This window comes from Zootoca vivipara, chromosome 8 (genome assembly GCF_963506605.1).
Source record: "Zootoca vivipara chromosome 8, rZooViv1.1, whole genome shotgun sequence".
Taxonomy (NCBI): domain Eukaryota; kingdom Metazoa; phylum Chordata; class Lepidosauria; order Squamata; family Lacertidae; genus Zootoca; species Zootoca vivipara.
In genome coordinates, this window is record NC_083283.1 from 22,718,807 (window position 1) to 22,741,481 (window position 22,675).

A 22,675-nucleotide genomic window follows, 5' to 3' on the forward strand; every position below is an offset into this window, starting at 1 on the left:
GTTCGAATCCCTGTGACGGGGTGAGCTCCCGTTGCTGGTCCTAGCTCCTGCCAACCTAGCAGTTCGAAAGCACGTCAAAATGCAAGTAGATAAATAGGAACCGCCACAGCGGGAAGGTAAACGGCGTTTCCATGTGCTGCTCTGGTTTGCCAGAAGTGGCTTTGTCATGCTGGCCACATGACCTGGAAGCTATACGCCGGCTCCCTCGGCCAATAATGCGAGATGAGCGCGCAACCCCAGAGTTGGTCACAACTGGACCTAATGGTCAGGGGTCCCTTTACCTTTATCCTGGACACCAAGTACCTTAGAGATTACTTCCCCTGGGGCAACTGACACAATCAGATGGGGCTCTTTTCCTAAACTCTGCTCTAGACAGAATCATTCTGTATTGGTTTGGAGCTGGGCTGCATGTGTGTGCATGCACATTGGTTGACAAAGCTGTGGAATTTCTTTTAAAAAAAAAAGCCTATCAAGAAACACCATCAATATTAGAGCACAGGTTAAACTCTATCTGTTCTGCTACACCTCAAAGGAAAGTAAATGGTGCCACAGCCATTTTATTATTTAGCATTTATGTGGTCAACTTTCTGTTATTGCCAGTGTATTCTGTTATGTACATTTTTTTATTACTAGTTTCACACAAAATATTATGATATATTTCCACACAGTGCCATCTGGAAATCTCCCTAAGAGAGACAGAAGCAATTTAGAAATTGTAGATGGCTCTCATTCCTTCTGGAGATTATGGACAATGAACTATCAAATACTCATCTTGATATTATTTTTACCTAAGCAAACCCTATGTAAGAATTTAAACTATTTTTAATCTGCTCTTCAAAATTACAAAAGGACATTTTTTAAGTCCAACTGATTTCAGAGGGACTTAAATTCAATGAGACTTAAAAGCAATTACTGTTGGCTTCATCAAACTTTACAGGACTTTTTCTCTTACCAAGCATTCAAAGATAAAGTAATGAAAATATATCAAATTCTGTGGGAAAGATTAAATTATTCCATGCCCCAGTGAAAGTACCTTGACCACTGAGTACTGGCAGCTATCCTAATACTTTTGAAATTATTCATATGAAGATTAAAGACTATTTTGTTCCTTATTCCCACAACTGACTGGTATGGTAAAGAGATCAATCCCTACTTTCAGATGTAACATCTTTAACATTTGCTCTCTTTCTGTGCCTGTGATTAAATGTAACATTTTGAAATCCCAAAGTTCTGAGAAAAGCATAAATCCTTGTCTCACAGCTGCTGTTTGACTCTGAAAACACATGCATTTTCTTTTCAAGCTTCGGCCATCAAGAAATCCCAACAGACAAGAGCTGGAGAACACCTGTATCTCTTCATTTAGTTCCAATAATGGCATATAAACTTCAAAATTACAAAAATAGATGCTATGTTCAGCTGCAGTTACATTTTGCTCCTAATTCCCGTGAACAAAAATGCTAAGGGCATGAAATCATTCAAGCAAGCTCTGTCAGCAGGAGGATAAGATTTTTATTTTTTTTTGCACCAGAAATCCAGTGGGAACGTGATAGAAAACTGGCAACAATTACAGATAAAGTACATAGTTAAGTCCTCAGGGAGAGAAGAGGAAATGTAACAAGATAGATGGGTATCATTTTTATGCTTTTATGCCCAAATCATAAATGTGAATTGTCTTTAATTACTACAATGCTTTAATGCAGTTATTATATATCTTAAAAGCCCATCAGTTAATGTATTAAATATTTTGATCATATGAGTTTACGTTATATATATATATATTTAAAAGCCACACTGTTTGAAGTCTAGACCCTTTTAGAGATGATGGCATCTTGGACCTGAATTACGAATGAGAAATATGGGCAACTTCATCTTGCCCTCTCCTGAATGCAAAAAAAAAGTGAGGCAGCAAACCTGGATTTATGCCCATCCCTTCCTTTCCAATTAACCCCACTGAACAAAATTAACCTTTACAAAGTATGCAAGTATCAAGTAACATTGTTGTTGCTGCTATAATTTATGTTTCTGCAGATTGTAGTATGGGACTTGTTCCTTATACTTTGGGGGGGGGGAGTAAAAAAAGGTAATATGTGAAATATCCTACCACACCAAACATTATTAGGATGCAGAAAGGCCTAGATTTCCCCATTAAAAATTAAGAAAGAAAAAGAAGTATTGCTTTGAAAAATATGAGTATTTGCAAATACTTGAAACAAATTTATAGTATTGTTTTTGCATGGCTTCTACAGGATTAACAAAAGCAAACAAGATCAAACTTCAACATTATTAAGGAAATGTGGCATATAGTTTAATATTAATGCAAAATCAAGTGATTTATTATTACATTTGATATGCACAATTGGGAGATTCCCATGCAATAGACTCCAGTACAGTAACTAGGAACAATAGCCACCTTGGGGTGGTGAACAAATTTTCCAAACTACATAAGTAAAAGAAAGAAACTTATGTTTTAGCATCTTATGATTTGATTTGGTTTATTTCCATCTGCTTTCCCAACTCATTTATTACTTTACAGTCTCGTTCTTTCTGCAAGTAAAACAGTTTCTGAGTCTTCACATTCAAAACTTGTTACTACCTTCCTGATTGTTTTTGCCCTCTGAAAACAGGTGGACAAATCAGGCTAATTTGCAAATATGAAATGCAGCATTATGTCTGAGTATGTATACTGCATATCACTATCCTGAAACCACTTCAGATGGTTAAATGAATGACAAGGAAGCACTTCCTCTCATCATGCATCTTGGTCTGATCTAAAGGGGGGGGGGGGGCGCTTCTTTCAAAAACTGGAGGCAGCTCTCAATGTTTAAAGAATATATTGATTTACTAACAAAATATGCTGAGCATGGGAGTTAAAACCAAAGCCTGGCCTTTTTCAGCCAATTAAAATTATTGGATTCCATCCTCATTTTTCATGTTGGCCCAATTAATGGGTCTCCATGACATCCTGCAAACGGGTATGATTTCTTTTAAACTGCTTACAGGTTTCATTACAATCAAGTGGTATATAAATTTTGTTAAATAAATAAATAGGCAAAATGATGGAAAGCGGCAAGGGATGGCTCAGAGTTGCCATACAACATTCAAAATGTGTACAGCAAAAAGCAAGACTAAAAGCTAAATACCTAGTTTGCACATAATTCTAAAGAGCTCCTAATAACATTTCAGTCATTTAATGTAGCAAATACTTAGACTGTGTTCACATTTTATGCTAAACCATTGTTTAGCACTGCCTGAGCATGCCTGAGTGAAATATCAAGTTAACTTGCTCCCCATTACTCTTTCACCTTCCCCCCCACAGCTGGGAGGAGGACTTCACTGGAGTTTATTCTGACCATTACAAAACGCTTTCTTAATGTCATGTCTGAACCCGAAATCCTGGTTAGTTTAACAAGTCATCATTATGACCTATGGTTTGAAGTTGACTTGCTATGAAATTTATTACAGAATTAGGGGCAGCATGAGAGCTCAACATTTGGCTCAAGCTTGTCCACATAGGACTAAAGTAGTTGCCAACCTTTTGGGGCCAGTAGGTCCACCTGTAATTTTGTGAAAGTGTCATTGGCACCAGAAACAAAACAGCTGTTGCAAAGAAACCAGAAGCCTTTTTACTGGGAATAGTAGGGGAGGAAATCCCCAAAAAGGACATAACATTCTTTCTGTATGCCACATCTGCTGCGAGGTTACTACTTGCCAAGAACTGGAAGACACAAGATATACCAACCATAGATGACTGGCAAATGAAGATGGTGGGCTTTATGGAACTTGCCGAACGGACTGGGAGACTCCGTGACCAGGAAGAAGAGGAGGTGGAGGAAGATTGATAGAAATCTAAGTTATACAGTATCTTGAAAAATATTGTAATATTTAATATCCCTTAGGGAAAGTGTTGGAGGCTGTCGGTGTAAATATAGGGAATAGGTTAAGTTTTTAGTTTTTGGGTTTTTTTAATAGTTAGATTTTGAGGAGGTATGAATTTTGGAACTGCCAAAGATGATTTGACATGAAATTCAGAGGGAGGGGATTTGGGGGGGGGAGTCATTTACCATTGTTTAAGAAAAAAGTATGAATTTATAAGAAATATTTTTGTTTATTTGTTTTTATGTTTGTTTGTTTTATCTTGTAAAATGAATAAATATTATTATTTTAAAAAACAGCCGTTGCAGGAGTTTCTGCCACATTTAATAGAGCAGAAAAAGAGAAACACAAAATTGCATGGGAATGGCCACAAAAGAAATGGAAAAAAGGCACATACCGTAGATCAGCCACTACTGTGCTCATTGACAGAGAAAAGCTTTTTGCATCCCTACTCATTTCAGAAAAGAAGGAGGGTAGGTGCCCAATCCTGGCATCCAAAGAAATGTGGGCATGTTGGGGGGGGGTAAGCATAGGAGAGGTCAACCAGTGCAAACAGAAACTCATGTGCATTATGGGTTTCAAAGAAGATTTATTCAAACATTTCATAGGCTTTGTAAAAAGGGACTGGAAGGCACACTGGAACCTGCCAGGCAATGGGCTGGCAACCCCTACAGTAAAGCATGAATCATATTCCTTTTAAAAAATAAACGTAGCACAAGGACAATATATATGCAAAGCAACCTAGGACCGTGTTAAGATACTATACCTTGCAGTGGAAATTGGAGTTCTTGGAAAAATCCAAAATTAAACGATAAATGACAAGAACTCGGGCCAAAAAGGATAGTTTCAAAAAGGATAATTTCAAAAAGTCTTCAGAAAGTTTTATTCAGGATAAATTCCAGTAAGCATCAACATCAGGACAAGGCCCTGTTTCGATTATTCTTCGTCAGCGAGGTTTCTCAGGTCTAAGTGTACCAAGTATGTTTGCCTTGGCTGATGAAGAATAATCGAAACAGAGCCTTGTCCTGATGTTGATGCTTACTGGAATTTATCCTGAATAAAACTTTCTGAAGACTTTTTGAAATTATCCTTTTTGAAACTATCCTTTTTGGCCCGAGTTCTTGTCATTTATCGTTTAAGATACTATACCTTAGCAGAACACAAGAAGATTCCAGTAGCTGGCTTGAATTTCAGCTTTCCAAATGAGATTGCAGTGCCTCTCAACGTATTTCACAAACAATGTGAGAAACAAATAGTTTCCATTGGCTTCCATGGGTTCCCTTAACACTCTTTACCATCCTTTTGAATACTATATTAGATACAGGAAGATAACACAATGAATATTTCTCATAATTTCTGCACTCACCAGAACTGTAGCTGTGGTCTTTATGTTGAGGGATCTGAATTGTGAAGGCAAACAAATCTGGAGCAAGGAGAGACTCTGGCTTTCTGCTTTCATTAAGCCATTTGCTGCTGTATAAATCTCTGGTATCAGATGGGCCTTGAATTAAAGGGATCAGCTTCTCCTTTCCACCATCCCCTAAGTGTATTATAACAACAACATTGTGGTTTAGTGAATAGATGTTCAGTGAACCTCAGAGAACTATATAATCACAATGGCATTTATTGTATTGAAGAAGCCAGATAACATTGCCGTTTCTATTACTAAGGACAGAAATAATCTGCAAATAATAATTTCCAAAAAATGGTCAGAATATATTAAATAATTTGATAACGTTAAAAGATGATATCAGTAGTTTACCTGCAAACATTTTAAGCACATTCAAGGTATTTTAGGGCTAAACTGCATGAAATGTATGTTCTATGGAAACATTAAATGCATCACATTTCAGAGCTTCAACATATAAAATAAACATCTTAAAATGTTTACTTCTCTGTGTTACTTGAACACATGAGCTTCAGTCATACATACGCTGATTTATCATAGAAGCCTCCTCAAAATCAGTTTTTGGAAAGAGAGCAAAAGTGTCATGAGGAGGTTACTGTCTTCCTATTATGAAGACTAAAGGACAAAGATAAGTGAATCAAGTTCATGACTAATCTGCCAACTGGCCACAATGCTGTGGTAGGTTGAACATAGCATCAGCCTTACTGACTTTATAAAGTGGAAGGCAATTTCTCTTGAAAGATCACAGATAAAATATTCACTTGCTCCAAATAATTATTATGCATATAATAATTCTTCTGCATATGGGACAAACTGGATAAGACAGCTGCTGGCTGCCACATCCACTTGTCAAAAACTAGAGAAACTGCCCCAAAGCCAGGAGAAAAATATTTTGAGAGGACTGAGAGACTGTCCAATACATTGCTCTCGTGATCAGCTACATACCTGAACAATACGGAAAACAAGAGAAGGGTAAGGCCAACCAGTGCAAAGACTCCAGATTTATTGAAAGATTAGCTTTAAAATGTCTCTGAATTCCCAACACATTTGAAATGCCCTCCTCAGAGGACATTGCACTGCTGTTTTACAGTGACAGGTCATAGAAAACACTGTTCTCCCCAACTTAGGCTGATTTTGCAGTTTTGCCATTTCAATATTGTAACTGGGTGGTAAGCGGCAAACCGGGAGGGTTGACACAGTGTGTAACCATGGCAACATAAACTAACTAGAAGAAAACAGCTTTTTCCATGACTAAACTACTCTATATCCAGTGTCCTGAGGAAGAACATAGGAATGCTGAACGTTTTAAAACCAATTTTCTGACATAAATCTGATATATCAATATGGTTGATATGGTCAAAGACATAAAATCTGAATACAAATATTGTTCTCTCTTTGGTATATGTTTTCAGTATGAAACATTGATTATTTGTTTATTTTTTACCACCCACTTTGGGGGCTGCTAATGCAGAATTGTCTGTACCTCACTTGTTTAAGAGATGCTGTATGTATAATTTAGCATGAATATCCCTAGGGAATTGATGGCCAAACTGGTTGTATCCTCTTTATTAAATACTAGCTGACCCGACCACGCATTGCTGTGGTTCTTTCCTGATTCCCCCCCCCACTCTGTCCGGACACATGACTTATCCTGCCGCCTCCTCCCCCCACCCGGCCCGGCTCATCCCTGTGACTGCCCCCATCCTGTCACGACCCATGAGCTATCGCACCCCCTTTCCCCCCCACCCCCACTCTGCCCTACTCTGCCCTACTCTGTCCTGACCCATGAGGTATCAAGTCCCCTTGTGTTGTTTGTAACTTTTTTCTTTTTATGGTTTTTATTGTGATATAATTGAGGAGTATTTGGTGTTGAGGAAGGTTGGGGAGAGGTCCATTTGGGCAAAGCCCAAAGCCAGGGTAGAGAAGTCCGTTTGGGCAAAGAGAAGGATCGGGGGTGATGATGCGTCCCGGGACCCAGAGAACTACTTTAAAAAACCCGACCGGGGGGGGGGGGGACAAATAGTGAAGCCCCACAGCCCCGTAGCAGCAGAAGGCATATTCTGAAGTGCCCAAGCTGTTTGGTTCCATAAAAAACCCAGGAAGTTGCAAGGGGAAGGTAAGGGATTGTAAATCGAGCGGGGGGAATTGAAGCCTAGGTTAAAAGCTGCACGACTGCCCTTACTTAAAATGGCCTCTGGAGCCTCGCATATGACACAACGCCCACTAAATTAAAAAGCAGAAGCCCCTCGGCATGCCCCCAAGTGCGTGTTAGCGGAAATGATGAATGACTGACCCATTACTTATCCCTGCCCCCTATTTGCCCCCATTCCCCCCCCCAGGCAGGCCCCTACCTCCACTTGGCCTGGTGTGGAAAGCTGCCTAGTCTGTTGTGGCCTATTCATTCTGCTGGGAAATGATGGGCCTTGTTGCTGCAAAAGGCCTGAACCAACCCCCCCCCCCGCAGGCAGTCCCCCTACCTCCACTTGGCGTAGTCTGGAAAGCTGCCTAGTCTGCTGTGGCCTAGTTGGGCCTTGTTGATGCAAACGGCCTGAACCCCCCCCCCAGGCAGGCCCCTACCTCCACTTGGCATAGTCTGGGAAGCTGCCTAGTCTGCTGTGGGCTAGTTGGGCCTTGTTGTTGCAAAAGGCCTGTTTTCAATTGGTTGCTGTGGAATTGGATGTATTAGGATGATTGAGGGAGTTTGAGAGGGAAATGTATAGTTATAGAAGATTTTTGGAGGCTGGTAGGAGGTAAAGATGCTGATGTCGTTTTTCTCCATTGAGGTCTTCGACACCTCTGCCAGATGAATATATGTGAGTGGTGGATCTCGTGGTGGAGGCAGGGTTTGTGGGTGTGGTGTAGATATCAGAGGAAGGGAGGGGGTGTACTGTGGGAGGAATTCCACTTGAGGGCGCTGTTTTACAATGTGGAAAAACAGGTTTTTACCTGAGGAGGTGTGAGATGTGAGGGATGTGAGGGATTTTTTCCCTAACACTCAGGGAGTGGCCTGGATCGTTGTGTCAAAATTTCAAGACAATCGGTCAAGCGGTTACGGAGAAAAGTGGAGCCCGCACTTTCATGATTTTTTACATTTTTAGATATATATAGATGGAATTACTATGCCCATTGAATAGCCATTGTCTAGCCAGAAGGTGAAAAGGAGCTGCCAAAATTAGGGCTCCTTATTTAATGTGTACTGAATCAAAATAGTGAGAGATAAGCAACAAAATTTATACTGGTTTTGTCTGCATTATATTAATAATGCAGTGACTTATAAGGTAGTATTATTTGCAGTGGGTGCAACTTAGTTTTGATCACGAATGGTAAATAATAAGTTATTAGTCTGAAGGAATAATTATTATACTTGATTAATAGTTGAAATGTGCATAAGTCAACTATATTGTTGCGAATTTACCTGAACATTTGTTAACAAATAGCAAAGGTTAAATTAAATTTAACCAAAAAATTTAAATTTTGCCGTTAAGCAAAGGAGGGGCTGTCAGGCTGATGTGCTGGTAAGATTATGGAAGAACCCAAATAAGCCACCACTCCCTAGCATATTTCTTGCTAATGTGAGATCCCTTGCCAACAAGATGGATGATTTGAGGCTCCAGGCGGCAAAAAACAGGATTATTAGGGACTGCTACCGGTATGTTCTATTTGTCATCGAGACATGGTTTCATTCATCCATACCAGATACAGCTATTCAGTTGGAAGGTTGTGTGTTACATCATCATGACCGAAACATGGACACTGGAAAAACCAAAGGAGGAGGGCTTTGTGTATATGTGAACAAATGTTGGTCCAACAACTCTAAGACTGTAGGCAGTCACTGTTCACCAGATTTGGAGTATGTGGCTATTAATGTAGACCAATCTATCTCCCTAGAGAGTTCACAGCTGTTATGTTAACTGGTGTGTACGTTCCACCCAATGCCAATGCCAACTTAGCTATGAGGTCTCTGCAGAGCTTTATCAGCAGCCAGCAAGACAAGTATCCAGAAGCTGTGCACATCATTGCTGGGGATTTCAACCATGCTAAACTTAAGACTGTGCTCCCAATGTTCTATCAGTATGTTAAATGTGATTTGTTGAAGATCTTAGTAAAGACCTTCGCCAATTGATCTGCACAGCCCCTCAACACCCTTCCTGTGATACTATCAGGGCCAGCAGCCTTCCTCGGATTCACCATCCTCAATACCTGTCTCACCTCATGCTCCTTTACAGTGAATGTGTGGCTGAAAATGTGCTTTTTGTTTTGTTTCTTGTTTTTGTTTTTATGGGATAGCATCTAATTTCATTGTAATTACATAATGACAATAAAGAAATCTAATCTAATAAATCAGTTTTCTTGATTTGCCATAAAAGACTTCAATTATCTCCTTTTGCACAAATTGGCTTTGCCCTTTTTGTCATCTTTCTGCTGTGTGCTGTTGCACCCCTTCTGGTTGCAATTATAGTACTGGCCTCATTTATAGGGGCCTTAGGGAAAAATCAGAAGCAGGGCTTTTTCTTTCCTTTTTTGTCCAGCAGCAGCAAATCTACCTAAGGAGTAAATTATAGCAGGTGGTACACTTTCAAGTAGCCATGTTGTTTTCTCTTAACTGGATCCAAAATAGGCTTTAGCAATTGATTCCCTGCCCCTATTTTTTCTATTATTTAACTGAATATTATTTATGGATCATTAATTCTAAGACTACAATCATATTCTGTTAGGGCACTTATAATTATCTTGTTGTCATTTTTCCCATATGCATAAATTGGAAGCTCTTACCTGACATTTTGTGATTCTTAGTCCAAAAGCCCACAGGAAAACCAGCATTCAATATATTTAAGCACAGGTACAGAATCCATCCAATTTTAGATATAGGTTATACTCAGCAAAGATCTTACATTCATATGCAAATCAGTTTAAATGTTGTGCACTTCATGTATCTGGCATTAGGTAACGTTCAAGGGAACAATGTTTCATTTCTCCCCAAAAAACTTAATCATTATGGAGATACAGAATTCAGTTTCTACACTCACATTCACAGCATTATCAAGCAGACTCTTGATTTTGACCTGTGTTGATTTTGAATGCCTTTAAAAGTGTGGTGACCAAAACACCTTAACATAGTTTCTTATTTTTTACCTTTGATGATGCCATGCTACATCATCCTATCCTGTTTCTAAAAACAAAAAAATTAAAAATACATCTGATTCATAGGAACAATGAATAAATTCTTGTTTCAGTAACTCTCCTTGTAAAAAGCAAGGCCAATTCTCCTACACAGGCTATAAACTTTTACATGGTCCAGCTGCACATACCTGGGGCTTTGGCACAAATCTTTATTGATCCCATGGTCCCAGAGGCACATTTGACCAACGATGTGCTGCAGTACTTCAATTCAACATTCTGGATTGAGCCCTCAAGAGTTGGCAGGGGATTCTTAGATTTCACACCTAATAAAAGAAAACTGCAAATGTACTAGCCTGCTGAATTTAAATATTTTTATTTTCTTTCACCAAGACATTTAAATTTAATTATACTTTAATTATCTGCTTTATAATATTTCTGTTTGGATTCTAAAGATAATTTATTTATAGCATACAATTATTATATGCTTAGATCTATACAAATATATCTTCTACATAACAATACAGATCTTTGTTATACATAAAAACACAGAACGTTGCATTAAATTAATTAGCTGGTCATATTCATATATGCATGAAACTTTGCTTTCATTTTCATATAAAGGCAAGCCAGGCTCTTCTAGCTCCTCTTTTTAATCCTGTAATTTCAGAGTGTTAAAACGAGTTGTTGTTGTTGTTTTTTTTAAAAAAAACCATCTAAGATTTCACTTAAAACCATTTTGTTCAGTAGCAAAATAAAAATTAAACTTATGCAGCTGAGTTGCACAGCAGGTAACTAACTACACTTACACGTGTCATCTTTTTACAGAAACCAAAGTTCAAACTTTGCTTCAGGTCAGAAGTGGAACTCGGTTTGGTGGTCTCTTCTGTCTCCATTTGTACACTCAAGGAGGCTACCACACAGTTTGGCACAACTCAGCACTTACTGGCAGCTGTTTCTGAAGAGAGACCTAGAACTGCAGCGGTCGGGGATGTAACAGGTCACAAGTGCACAACTCTGGCAGTTGCACAGGAAAGCTAACTGAACACCCACCCACATTACATTTGGCTGTATCCATTGCCATTATTTCATAAACTGCAATATTCAGGAAAGCTGCATTAACTCACAGTATCTGGAAAAGTTAGCTTGGGCACCTGTGAGAAAAAGTGAGTTGCAGGGGAGGAGGGGAAATCTCCCTTGTACACACAGCAGAGCTCTGCTTGTGTAAGATTCTGCTGCCCAATCTTGAGCAATGCCCCTTTCTTTCTGCAGCCCCTTATAACATGGCACAGGGGGTCCCCAGACCCTCTGGACTGGCTTTTTGGGGGTACAGGAGGTTGCAGTGGTAGGAGAGAGAGACTGATTGCACAGTTGGCCTTCTGCTCATCCACCCACTGCACCCAAATGGGTGCAGATCATATTCCGTGTGATGTCCCAGGAAAACAAAACAAAACAAGGTTGTTGAATATCTTCAAAAATCCAAATGAATGAAATCTGCTTGACCCTTTGAAGTTGTCATGGCTGACTGTTATATTCAAATGATGCACCTTACCATCCATTAACCACATAAAATAATTGCTCTGTTAGGCTGCATACTGGACAGGAATAGACTCCCTAACCGGAAAGTATGCCTTTTAAAATTTAGATATGAAGTCTCCAGCTGCACACTGCAGAGCATAGATGAAACCTGTTAGAGAAGCCTACACCCCTCACATTAGCTAAAGTAGGCTGCAGTATTTGCACAGTGTGCAACACTTTTTGCAGTAACACACACCAACTTACTACTTGGTCAACACCACTAATACCAAATGTTGGTTTTCATTTCACATGGTTCTCCAGGCCATATCTTTCCAATTGCTTAATTGGTGTTGTAGCAGATTCATGTACACCAAAGCTGGCAAGTTTGCACCGATTGCTATACAATAAATGAGTGGGCCTCTTTCCACTATAAACTCTTGAGGCCAGCTGGTATTTAAAAGCTATGGGGCCACATACCGAAAGATGAGAATAGTGCTTTTTCAAGAGAGCCATCCCTGCTGTGGAAAAATAGCATGAGACAATGTAATCAAACACTGTTACAAGGCCCAAGGGAGCAGTTATAAGGCTGCACTACTGTACAAATACCATTTTTATTAATCAAATCCCATTTCAGTAGCACAGACAAATAAAATTAGATGGTCAGTTTTTGTTTGCGATTCAATGATTTCAGAAGGAGGAGGGGACATCATCATGGAAACTAAAACAGTCGTACCCCGGAACTGGAATGGAATCTGTTCCAGAAGTTCTTTTGACTTCTTAAACATTTGGAAACCAAGGCACAGCTTCCAAATGGCTACAGTAGCTTCCTGCAGCCAAGCGGAAGCTGTGTTGGACACTCAGCTTCCGAAAAACATTCAAAAACCAGAGTTTGGGGATGCCTGATCTAGGACCTAAATCAGGCTTTCTCAACCCTAGGTCCCCAGATGTTCTTGAAGTACAACTCACATGATCCCTCACCACCAGCCGTACTAGCTATGAATGATGGAAGTTGTAGTCCAACAACATCTAGGGAGGTAAGATTGAGAAAGGTTTACCTAGATCAGGCATCCCCAAACTTCGGCCCTCCAGATGTTTTGGACTACAATTCCCATCATGCCTGACCACTGGTCCTGTTAGCTAGGGATCATGGGAGTTATAGGCCAAAACATCTGGAAGGCCGCAGTTTGGGGATGCCTGACCAAGATGGTGACAAAATACCACAACTGGCTTACATGTATGCATAATGCAATAGTGCTTTGTTTTGTAAACATCACTCGGCTCCTCCATGATAGTATGACAGCAACAATCACAGATAACAATGGCTCTCAAAGTGAACCATTCAGAGTGGGATCAGGTCATAGAATCATAGAATAGAATCATAGAGTTGGAAGAGACCACAAGGGCCATCCAGTCCAACCCCCTGCCAAGCAGGAAACACCATCAAAGCATTCCTTTTTTTTTTTTTTAAATAAAAAAGGTTTTTATTAATAATTTAAACAAATACAACAATGGAAAAAACAAAACAAAACAAAAACATAACAAAACAATTCAGCACATTATCAAATACAAAAAATCCCCCACCCCCACCCTGAGTCTTACCCCCACCCCTATCCCTGATCCTTCACAACCTAACTTAGACTTATCTATACTATACTTGTTTCCGGTCACACACGTTATTACACGGTAAGTACTTAATTTTTGTAACTACTAGATTCACAAAACAAAAAACAAAACAAAAAAAAATTATAATTATTACAATGTCAATAACATTCATATAACTAATTTACTATCTTTTTATTTCTAGAGTCCTGTTACATCAGAGAGGAGAGACGATTTATCTATATAAGTGCTCAAATAAGCGGTAAGTGACTCCCATTTCCCTACGTTATCCTCCAGATTTGTTTCTTTCAATATTTCGTGTTTTCTTGCCAAGTTATAATATAAAATTAATTTTTCTAACCATTCCTCCTTTCTTGGGATTTCTTGTGACTTCCATGCTCTTGCGACTAGTAGTCTTGCTGAAGCAGTCGCATAGCTCACTACACATCTATCTTTAGGTTTTATATCCTCTCCCAGCATTCCTAATAGGAAGATTTCTGGTTGTTTTTTGAAAGAATATTTCAGAATTTTTTTCAACTCATTATAAACTAATTCCCAAAATTCCTTGATACGATCACAATTCCACCAAACATGAATATATGTGCCTATTTCTTTGCAACATCTCCAGCAAATATTATTGGCACTAGGATACATTTTAGCTAGTTTGGCCGGCGTTAAATGCCATTGATTTTGCATTTTAAATAAATTTTCTAACAAATCGTAATTTGGAGTAAATTTCGAATCTCTTTTCCATAATTGTTCCCATTTCTGTAGATTAATTATTTTACCCAAATCCTGGCTCCATTTGATCATATAATTTTTTGTTAGCTCCTCCTCCGTTTCCCATTTTAACAATAATTGATACAAATTGGATATATATTTACCTTCCTTTTCAATTAAGATTTCTTCTAATTTTGATTTATCTTTTTCAAATCCCACATTTTTGTCTAATTGAAATCTCTGATTAATTTGGAAGTAATCTAGCCACGTATTTAGATAATTTTTGATTTCTGTATATTCTTTTAGTTTCAATACTCCTTCTTTTTCTTCCAGGAGTACGCGATATGTAGGCCAAATGCCCTCCATGTTACGCCTCCTCACTGCCAATAACTCAGCAGGGGAGAGCCACCAGGGGGTTTTTGCTTCAAAAAATCTCCTATATTTTATCCAAACTTTGAATAGTGATTTCCTAATTATATTAAACGTGAAAATGTTTCTCTTGTCTATTCTATCTTTCATCATATAATGATGCCAGCCAAATCCTAGCCCATCACCTTCTAGGTCCAATAAATCAAAATTCCTTAACTCTATCCATTCTTTGATCCAAACTAGTGCCGCCGAATCGTGATATATTTCCAAGTCTGGGAGACCATATCCCCCTCTTTCCTTGTGGTCAATTAATATCTTATATTTTATCCGGGGTTTTTTCCCGTTCCATATAAATTCTGCTATGTCTCTCTTCCAGTCTTTAAAACATTTCTCAGTTCCCAACAGTGGGAGATTTTGGAAAAGAAAGTTCATCTTGGGAACCACACACATCTTAATAGCTGATATCCTACCCGTATATGATAGTTTTAATTTCCTCCATACTTCAAATTTCTTTCTAATTTGTTTCCAAATTTCCAAATAATTGTCCTGGATTAAATCAATTGATTTAGTTGATATCTCTATTCCTAAATATCTCATTTTCTTACTAATTTTGAGATTTGTCTTCTCTTGTAATACTTTTTCTTCTTTTTTCTCGAGGTTTTTAACTAATATTTTTGTCTTGTTATAATTTATTTTTAAGCCGGCTAATTCCCCATATTCTTCTATTGTCTGGATGGCACTGGGAATACTTATAATTGGGTCCTCTGAGGTTATTATGATATCGTCAGCAAAGGCCTTTACTTTATGTCTTTTATTACCGACCACGATCCCTTTGATTTCCTCCTTTTTCCTTATTGTGTTTAATAATATTTCAAGTGTAATAATGAAAAGGATAGGGGACAAGGGACATCCTTGTCTTGTTCCCCTCAAAATGTTAATTTTGTTGGTAAATCTTCCATTTATGATTAGTCTAGCATTCTGTGATTTATAGATGGCCTTTATTGCTTTTTCTAATCTTTTCCCCAAATTCAAATCTTCTAACAGTTTTAACATGAAGTCCCAGGCCACCCTATCAAAGGCCTTTTCCGCATCCACAGATAGGATAGCAGCTTGTTTATCTCTTCTATTCTCTAAATATTCAATAATATTAATAACATTTCTTATGTTATCTTTTGCAAATCTACCTTTCACAAAACCGACTTGATCTTTCTGTATTATGTCTTCAAGTATAGTGGACAACCTGTTCGCTAGTAATTTTGCAAATATTTTGTAATCACTATTTAGAAGTGAGATTGGTCTAAAGTCATTTGGTGTTACCACTTCTGCTTTCGATTTTGGAATTAATATGATTTGTGCCTCTTCCCAGGATTGCGGAGTAATACCTTTTTCTAGTATTGTATTAAATAGAGCCTTCAGGGGGACCAACATTATCTCTTCCAGTGCTTTGTAGAATTCAGTTGGCAGACCATCAGTACCAGGGGCTTTTCCATTTTTCATCGTTTTCAGGGTTTCCTTTATTTCCTCTACTGATATTTCTTTGTTTAATGCTTTTAATTTGTCTGACGGTATAGGTGGCAATTTATGTTTTTTAATATAATCTTCTATTCTCTGCATGTTCGTGCCTTCTTTCTGGTACACTAATTCATAATGTTTTTGGAATGCTTTTAAGATCTCTTTTGGCTTTTCAAGGGTTCTATCCTCGAATACAATCTTATTAATGATTTTCTCTTTTTGTCTTTTCTTTAGCTGCCATGTTAATAATTTGCTTGGCTTGTTTGCCCATTTAAAATTTTTGTATTTCCAAAATTGTAAGTTTTGTTCCAATTCGTAATCAATTAATTTCTCATATTCTGATTTTAGAACTTTTAACTCATATTTTATGGATTCGTTTCCCTTTGAAATTAATTTTTTCTCCTTCTTTCTAATTTCTTGTAACAAATTACTCTTCCTTTCCTCTCTAATTCTCCTCAACTTTAGGTTTTGTTGGATGAAGAACCCTCGCATCACCGCTTTCCCTGCGTCCCGGACTATAGTGGGATCCACCTCTCCCCCATTGTTTGTATCCAGGTAATCTTTAAATTGTTTTAAGGCCCCTTGTGTTACTTTTGGATTTTTTAACAAGAAAACATTTAACCTCCATCTTTTATCCTTTATCTCTGGAGCCAACGTTATCATTACCGGATTGTGGTCCGACAGCGTTTGTGGGCCTATATCTGCTTTTGTCAACCTCAAAGTAAACTCCCTGGGAATCCAAATAGCGTCTATCCTGGAGGCTACTTGGTGCCTATGTGAGAAATAGGTAAAGCCTTTCTGAAAGGGATGTTTATGCCTCCAGGCATCTACCAAACTTAAATTTTCCGTCAATTCGTCAAAAATTTTTGGAAATTTGTTTTGTTTTTTCTTCTGAGAAGGGCCTGATTTATCTAAGGACGGATTGTTGATGCCATTCAGATCTCCTAAAAGTATAATTTTGTCACCATGATAATTCATCAATTGGTCCTCCAATTCTTTAAAAAAGGTTACTTTGCTGCCATTCGGGGCGTAAACCCCAGCCCAGATCCAGTTTTCTCCCTCGATCTGGGTTTTTACTATTACTATCCTACCTTTTTTGTCCATCCATAATAATTCTGGATTCCATTTGCTTTTTATGTAGATAACTACTCCTCTTTTCTTTTTCATATCAGAAGTTACAAATTCTAATCCCAATTTCTCATTTTTTAGCACCCTTTCATGTTTTTTGTTTACGTGAGTCTCCTGGAGACATATCACATCCCAGTTTTCTTTTTTCAAGATATGGCTTGTCCTATTCCTCTTCTTTTTATTATTTAATCCATTGATATTCCAAGAAATTACCTTAAGACTCATATTTATTCAATACAATAGGTTAGGCTTTTAATGGAAGAAATAAAGAAAAGAAAAGAAAAATGGAAAAAAAATGTTTATAACCTGTAAAAGTGTCCATTCTAAAAAGAATAAGTCAGCCGAGGAAAGCTTTGTCAGAGGTATTCAATTTCCAGTCGCTCCCTCTTCATCAACGTCATCCAGGTCACTTATCTCTGCTTCCCCCTCTTCACCTTCCAGTTCAACGTCTGTTTCTTCCTCTCTTAGTTCTTGTCTTTCTTTAGTCTCTCTATTCCTTTCTCCCCCTAATTGCTGCGAGTAAGTCCTGTAAAATCTATCAGCAGTGTCTGGCGTCTCAAACTTTCTCCATCTTCCCTTGTAGGAGAGTGAAAGACCCTCTGGGTATTCCCATTTAAAGAAGATCTTTTTTGCTTGCAAGTGTTTCGTCAAAAATTGATATTTTTTCCTTTTTTGTAGCAGATGTGGTGGAATCTCCTTCATAACCACTATCTCAGCGCCATCCATCATTAATTTCCTTTTCCCTTTAGTCCGCAAAATTTTATTTCTGAGCCATAGCGTCGTGAACGACACTAAACAGTCCCCTGGCCAATTGTTCATTCTTGCTTTTCTAGAGTTAATCCTGAAGGCCTCTTCAATTCTTGATTCTATCTCGGATTCTTCTATTTGTAGCCAATTAGCCAGGGCTGTAATCACTCTCTGTTCTATGTTCTCGTGTGGTAGCTCTGGTATATTCCGAAATCTCAGAGTTTTCTCTCTTAATTTCATTTGCATAAGGGCAAGGGCATCTTGTTGGGCTTCAAATGCCGCCTTTTGATTGTCGACATCTTTCCTTAAATTTTCCATTTCCTTCTTGCCGCCTCTTTTTTCCTTGGTAATTTTTTCTAGCGCGTTCTCTATGGTTTGGTTTTTGGATTGGAGTTCTTGAATAATTTCTGTCGACTTGTTTGTGGTCTCCTCTAATTTTTCCAGGTGGTTTTTGGTTTCCTGGGTGTCCTTTGCAATGATTTCATATTTCTCTTCAACTTTTTCCACCTTATCCTCCAGGGTTTTCACTCTTTCACTCATCTCAGTCTTAATTTCTGCCAGGTCATGTTTAATTTCGCTTATGTCACTCTTTAGACTCAGAATCAGTTCTTTGAGTTCCATTTCTTGGTCTGAAAATGATATCCTTCTTTGTGTTGCACCATCAGCATTTAATCTCTTCACTTTCTCCGATTTCTTATTTTCCTGTGGCATGGCTTTATTTCACCACACGGTATCGTTCTTGCTTATTGGTGGAGAGAGGTCGCTAGATCTTGTGGATATAATGGAGCCTGCTGGCTGTCGCTTTGTTGCCTTTCTTTACTAGTGTTGCGTCTCTTTAACTAAGGGACAGCATCTGAGAGGCAACGTCTCTTTAACTATCAAGCGTTCGTAGTGGCAAGCACAACGTCACTTCCCAGTTCTCTGACGCTTTGTCTGCTTAGTCATACTGTTTGTAACTCTGTCGCCATTTTCATGCCTTGAATGTATCCCCTCCTCCCTTTTCGCCACTTTGTTTCGTGACTCTAGACTTGTGTGTGTGCGTTCCAATCAGTTCAAAGTCCAGCAGGTTCCTATATTTTAGTCCATATGCAATCCCCCATAAATAAAACACTGATTTATCCCCCGGTAACGTCACGTATTCAAAAGATTTCAGTTCGTTCTTTCCCTTCTCCCCCGCTACGTTTTTAAAGTTTTTTTTCCAGTGTCTCTGACCGCGCGGGGTGGGACGCTCTCAGCGTTTTTATGTCCCTTCTCTCCACAGTCAATTTACGCCTGGGGTGTTCACTGGGGTTAAGATAAAAGGAATTTTACCGGCGTAATCGTTCGGGTGCGTTTTGGCTTCTTTGCTGGCCGCGATGTTCTTACTGCGTCGCAGTGCCCTGGTCTCTTCTTCTCCTCTGCCGTACGCGCGGGATAGCAAGAGAACGCACAGGCACGACCGACCGTTCGGTCGGGGATCGCCTCCCCGACCTTTCTTGAGGTCCGCTAGCCACGCGGAACCCCCCTTTCGCCAGCAAAAGTTAGGGGAGTTACGGAACTCCTCTTTCCTGCCCGTGAAACGATCCGCGGCAAAACCGGAAGTTCACCATCAAAGCATTCCTGACAGATGGCTGTCAAGCCTCTGCTTAAAGACCTCCAAAGAAGGAGACTCCTCCACACTCCTTGGCAGCAAATTCCAATGTTGAACAGCTCTTACTGACAGTGGAATCTTCTTTCTTGTAGTTTGAATCCATTGCTCCGTGTCCGCTTCTCTGGAGCAGAAGAAAACAACCTTTCTCCCTCCTCTATATGGCATCCTTTAATATATTTGAACATGGCTATCATATCACCCCTTAACCTTCTCTTCTCCAGGCTAAACATGCCCAGCTCCCTAAGCCGTTCCTCATAAGGCATCATTTCCAGGCCTTTGGCCATTTTGGTTGCCCTCTCCTGGACACATTCAAGCTTGTCAGTATCCTTCTTGAACTGTGGTGCCCAGAACTGGACACAGTACTCCAGGTGAGGTCTGACCAGAGCAGAATACAGTGGTACTGTTACTTCCCTTGATCTAGATGCTATACTCCTATTGATGCAGCCCAGAATTGCATTGGCTTTTTTTAGCTGCTACAGGTGTCAAACAGAGTGTTTTATTGCCCCAACTCTATTCATTATTTTCATTGACATGATCCTACACTTTGTCGAAGGGAAACTCCCCACCGGAGTAGAAATCATATATGGAACAGATGGAAAGCTCTTCAATCTGAGCAGGCTGAAAGCAAAGAGTAAGGTTACTGTAACTTCCGTCATAGAGTTTCAGTATGCTGATGACAACGTAGTGTGCGCACGCTCAGAGGATGACCTCCAAACCATTCTAAATATCTTTGCAGAAGCTTACAAAAAGCTTGACCTATCACTCAACATCCAAAAAACCAAAGTGCTGCACCAACAAATACCAAATAACCCCTCTGCAGTGCCACAAATTCAACTCAATGGTGTAACGTTGGAAAACATTGTTCACTTCTCCTACCTAGGCAGTTATCTTTCCACAAGTGCCAATATTGATAGAAATATAGAAATACTTTATTGTCAATGTACCATTTGTTTACAGTGAGATTAAACAATCTGAAATGCTTACACCAGTGTTTCTCAACTAGTGTGCCTCCAGATGTTTTGGGACTACAACTCCCATCATCCCTAGCTAGCAAGACCAGTGGTCAGGAATGATGGGAGTTGTAGTCCCAAAACATCTGGAGGCACACTGGTTGAGAAACACTGGCTTACACCAACATAGCATTTGTCATAGTTCAGTGTTGAATTCCACCCTATGAATTCAATGGAGAACAAAATGTTGATACTGAAAATATAAGAGAAAATAGATCAAAGAGGGTCTATAAAATGAATAATTATAGTGGAGAGTGTACTGCTGAATTTGCAATCAAAAATAATAGAAAAAATACTGATTTAGTAGCAATACCTAACAATACAACACACCCTGTTACAGCAGTTATCAATTTCTATAATTATTTATGGACTTTTTGGAGAATTGAACACTATCAGGAATTAGAAAGAGTTCAGGAGTGCCTGGCGTGCTGTGGTCCATGGGGTCATGAGGAGTCGGACGCGACTGAACGACTAAACAACAAGAAAGAGTTGGGTCAAAGAAAAGAAACACAAACCTAGGGATGAGGGCAAGGACACAAAATTAGCTTTCGGAATCCTGTATTAAAACACCCTGCTGGTAGGGTAGGTTTGCTTTGACTCTGTAATCTCTAATACTTTAAAGGATTCTATCATAATAACATTCGTTCAATCAAAAAGTATGACGTAGCATACTATCATCAACAAATGCATAAATTAAGCTCAGTAATGAGTCATGATGGGAACAGCTCATCTCACTAGCCTGTGAGTTTTTGTTTCTACTTATCACAACTAATAGCCACAGGTGTTCTCCGTGAATCTGTATTATTCTTTTTCAAAGCCACACAATGAGCTGCATGGCTGGGAGGGGATTTGAACCCTTATCTCTGAGGTCCTAGCATAACACTCTACTCTACCCACTACACCACACTGGCTCTAGTAAGATGTTCCTTAGAAGTGGTGATGCGTCTGTGAGCCACACAATAGAAAGGGGAGTGGAAAAGGTTCGCCCCCACTACAGTGCTATGTCCAGCGCTTTGTTTTCCTCCCATGAGGGCAAATGCCAATCTAATTGCTCATACAGGAGAAAATAAACGGGGGAAATAATGGAACAAAGACTAACTATGTCCTTGATATCTCAGAGTATAAGGAAATGATATGAGTTTTATGCCTTGGCTACGCCTTTGATTGCAACCTACAGAAGCCAAACAGGAGCTCTGAGACCCAAAGGAGTCCTTATCTACCTAGTATTGGCCCTTTCATCTGCACAGTCCTGTGCTGTGTTTTTGTTAATACAGTTAATAGGAAACAGGAACAAACTCCCTCTAATACTGAATTCAGGTTGGCTGTACCTACAACACTGCAGCCAAAATTGTTCCACCCATAAACAAGAGGGAACCCCAAGGTATGCAGACGTAAAGGCATTAAATACATACCCACCCAAAGGGGGAAACAATCCTCCCCTCCAACCTACACAGAAACACATGATCTTCCATGGAAGATAAGGAAAAGAGGACTGAGCAAATGGTCCAAGATGCCATTTAACAGGGCCATAGCTGCTCTATTACTTCAGCAGCTCATATTGGTTAAGACTTCTTCCCTGCCCTTCACCATAAGATCCCACAGCACAATACAATATAATATAATATAATATACACTTATAAAACCAAGTAAAACACATACAGATTATCCCCGTTCCTCAGTCATTGGCATGGATATTAATATAAAGGAGTATCTTTAAATCATACTAGTATTTAATCCAAAAAAAAAAGCTTGAAATGTTTCCGTTTACCCCATCCTATCAGAGATCTATACACCTGCTGAGCCGCAGAACTACACAACAGTAGTGTTTTTGGATTTTTGACTTTACTGTCCAAAATGACAGTTCCTTCTATCAAAAGGATATTAACCTTTCATCCCATAAAGCATTAAACAAATGCTTTTGATAGTATTTTTAGCCTCTTTATCTGGTCAGGCCACTGGAAGTTAAGTGCCTGTAGAAACCAATAATTTCACCAGAAGTTTTTTTTAAAAAAAACCTCATATAAAAAGCACCTGCTTAAAGTG

General features: G+C 39.1%; 1 protein-coding gene and 1 long non-coding RNA gene across 9 annotated transcripts in view; both read right to left on the minus strand.

The window, feature by feature from the left end:
• Positions 1-22,675, minus strand: part of VPS13B (vacuolar protein sorting 13 homolog B) — a 358,159-nt gene that overhangs the window by 239,459 nt on the left and 96,025 nt on the right. For 7 of the 8 annotated variants that reach the window (XR_004693247.2, XM_035126123.2, XM_035126121.2 and 4 more), the window contains exons 18-19: positions 10,591-10,725; positions 5,240-5,413 (exon numbers count right to left, since the gene is read on the minus strand). Coding sequence is in view for 7 of the 8 variants with exons in the window: in XM_035126123.2 (XP_034982014.2) it covers positions 5,240-5,413; positions 10,591-10,725 (309 nt within the window). In the remaining variant the exon portion in view is untranslated. Of the gene's footprint in view, positions 1-5,239; positions 5,414-8,974; positions 10,452-10,590; positions 10,726-22,675 lie in introns of those variants that run through there. The other variant, XM_060277690.1, reaches the window with a different exon arrangement.
• On the minus strand, positions 458-5,230 carry LOC132592537 (uncharacterized). Its single transcript, XR_009557991.1, has 2 exons — positions 5,023-5,230; positions 458-4,639 (listed from the first exon to the last, which is right to left on the minus strand). It is a non-coding gene; the product is annotated as an uncharacterized LOC132592537 (long non-coding RNA).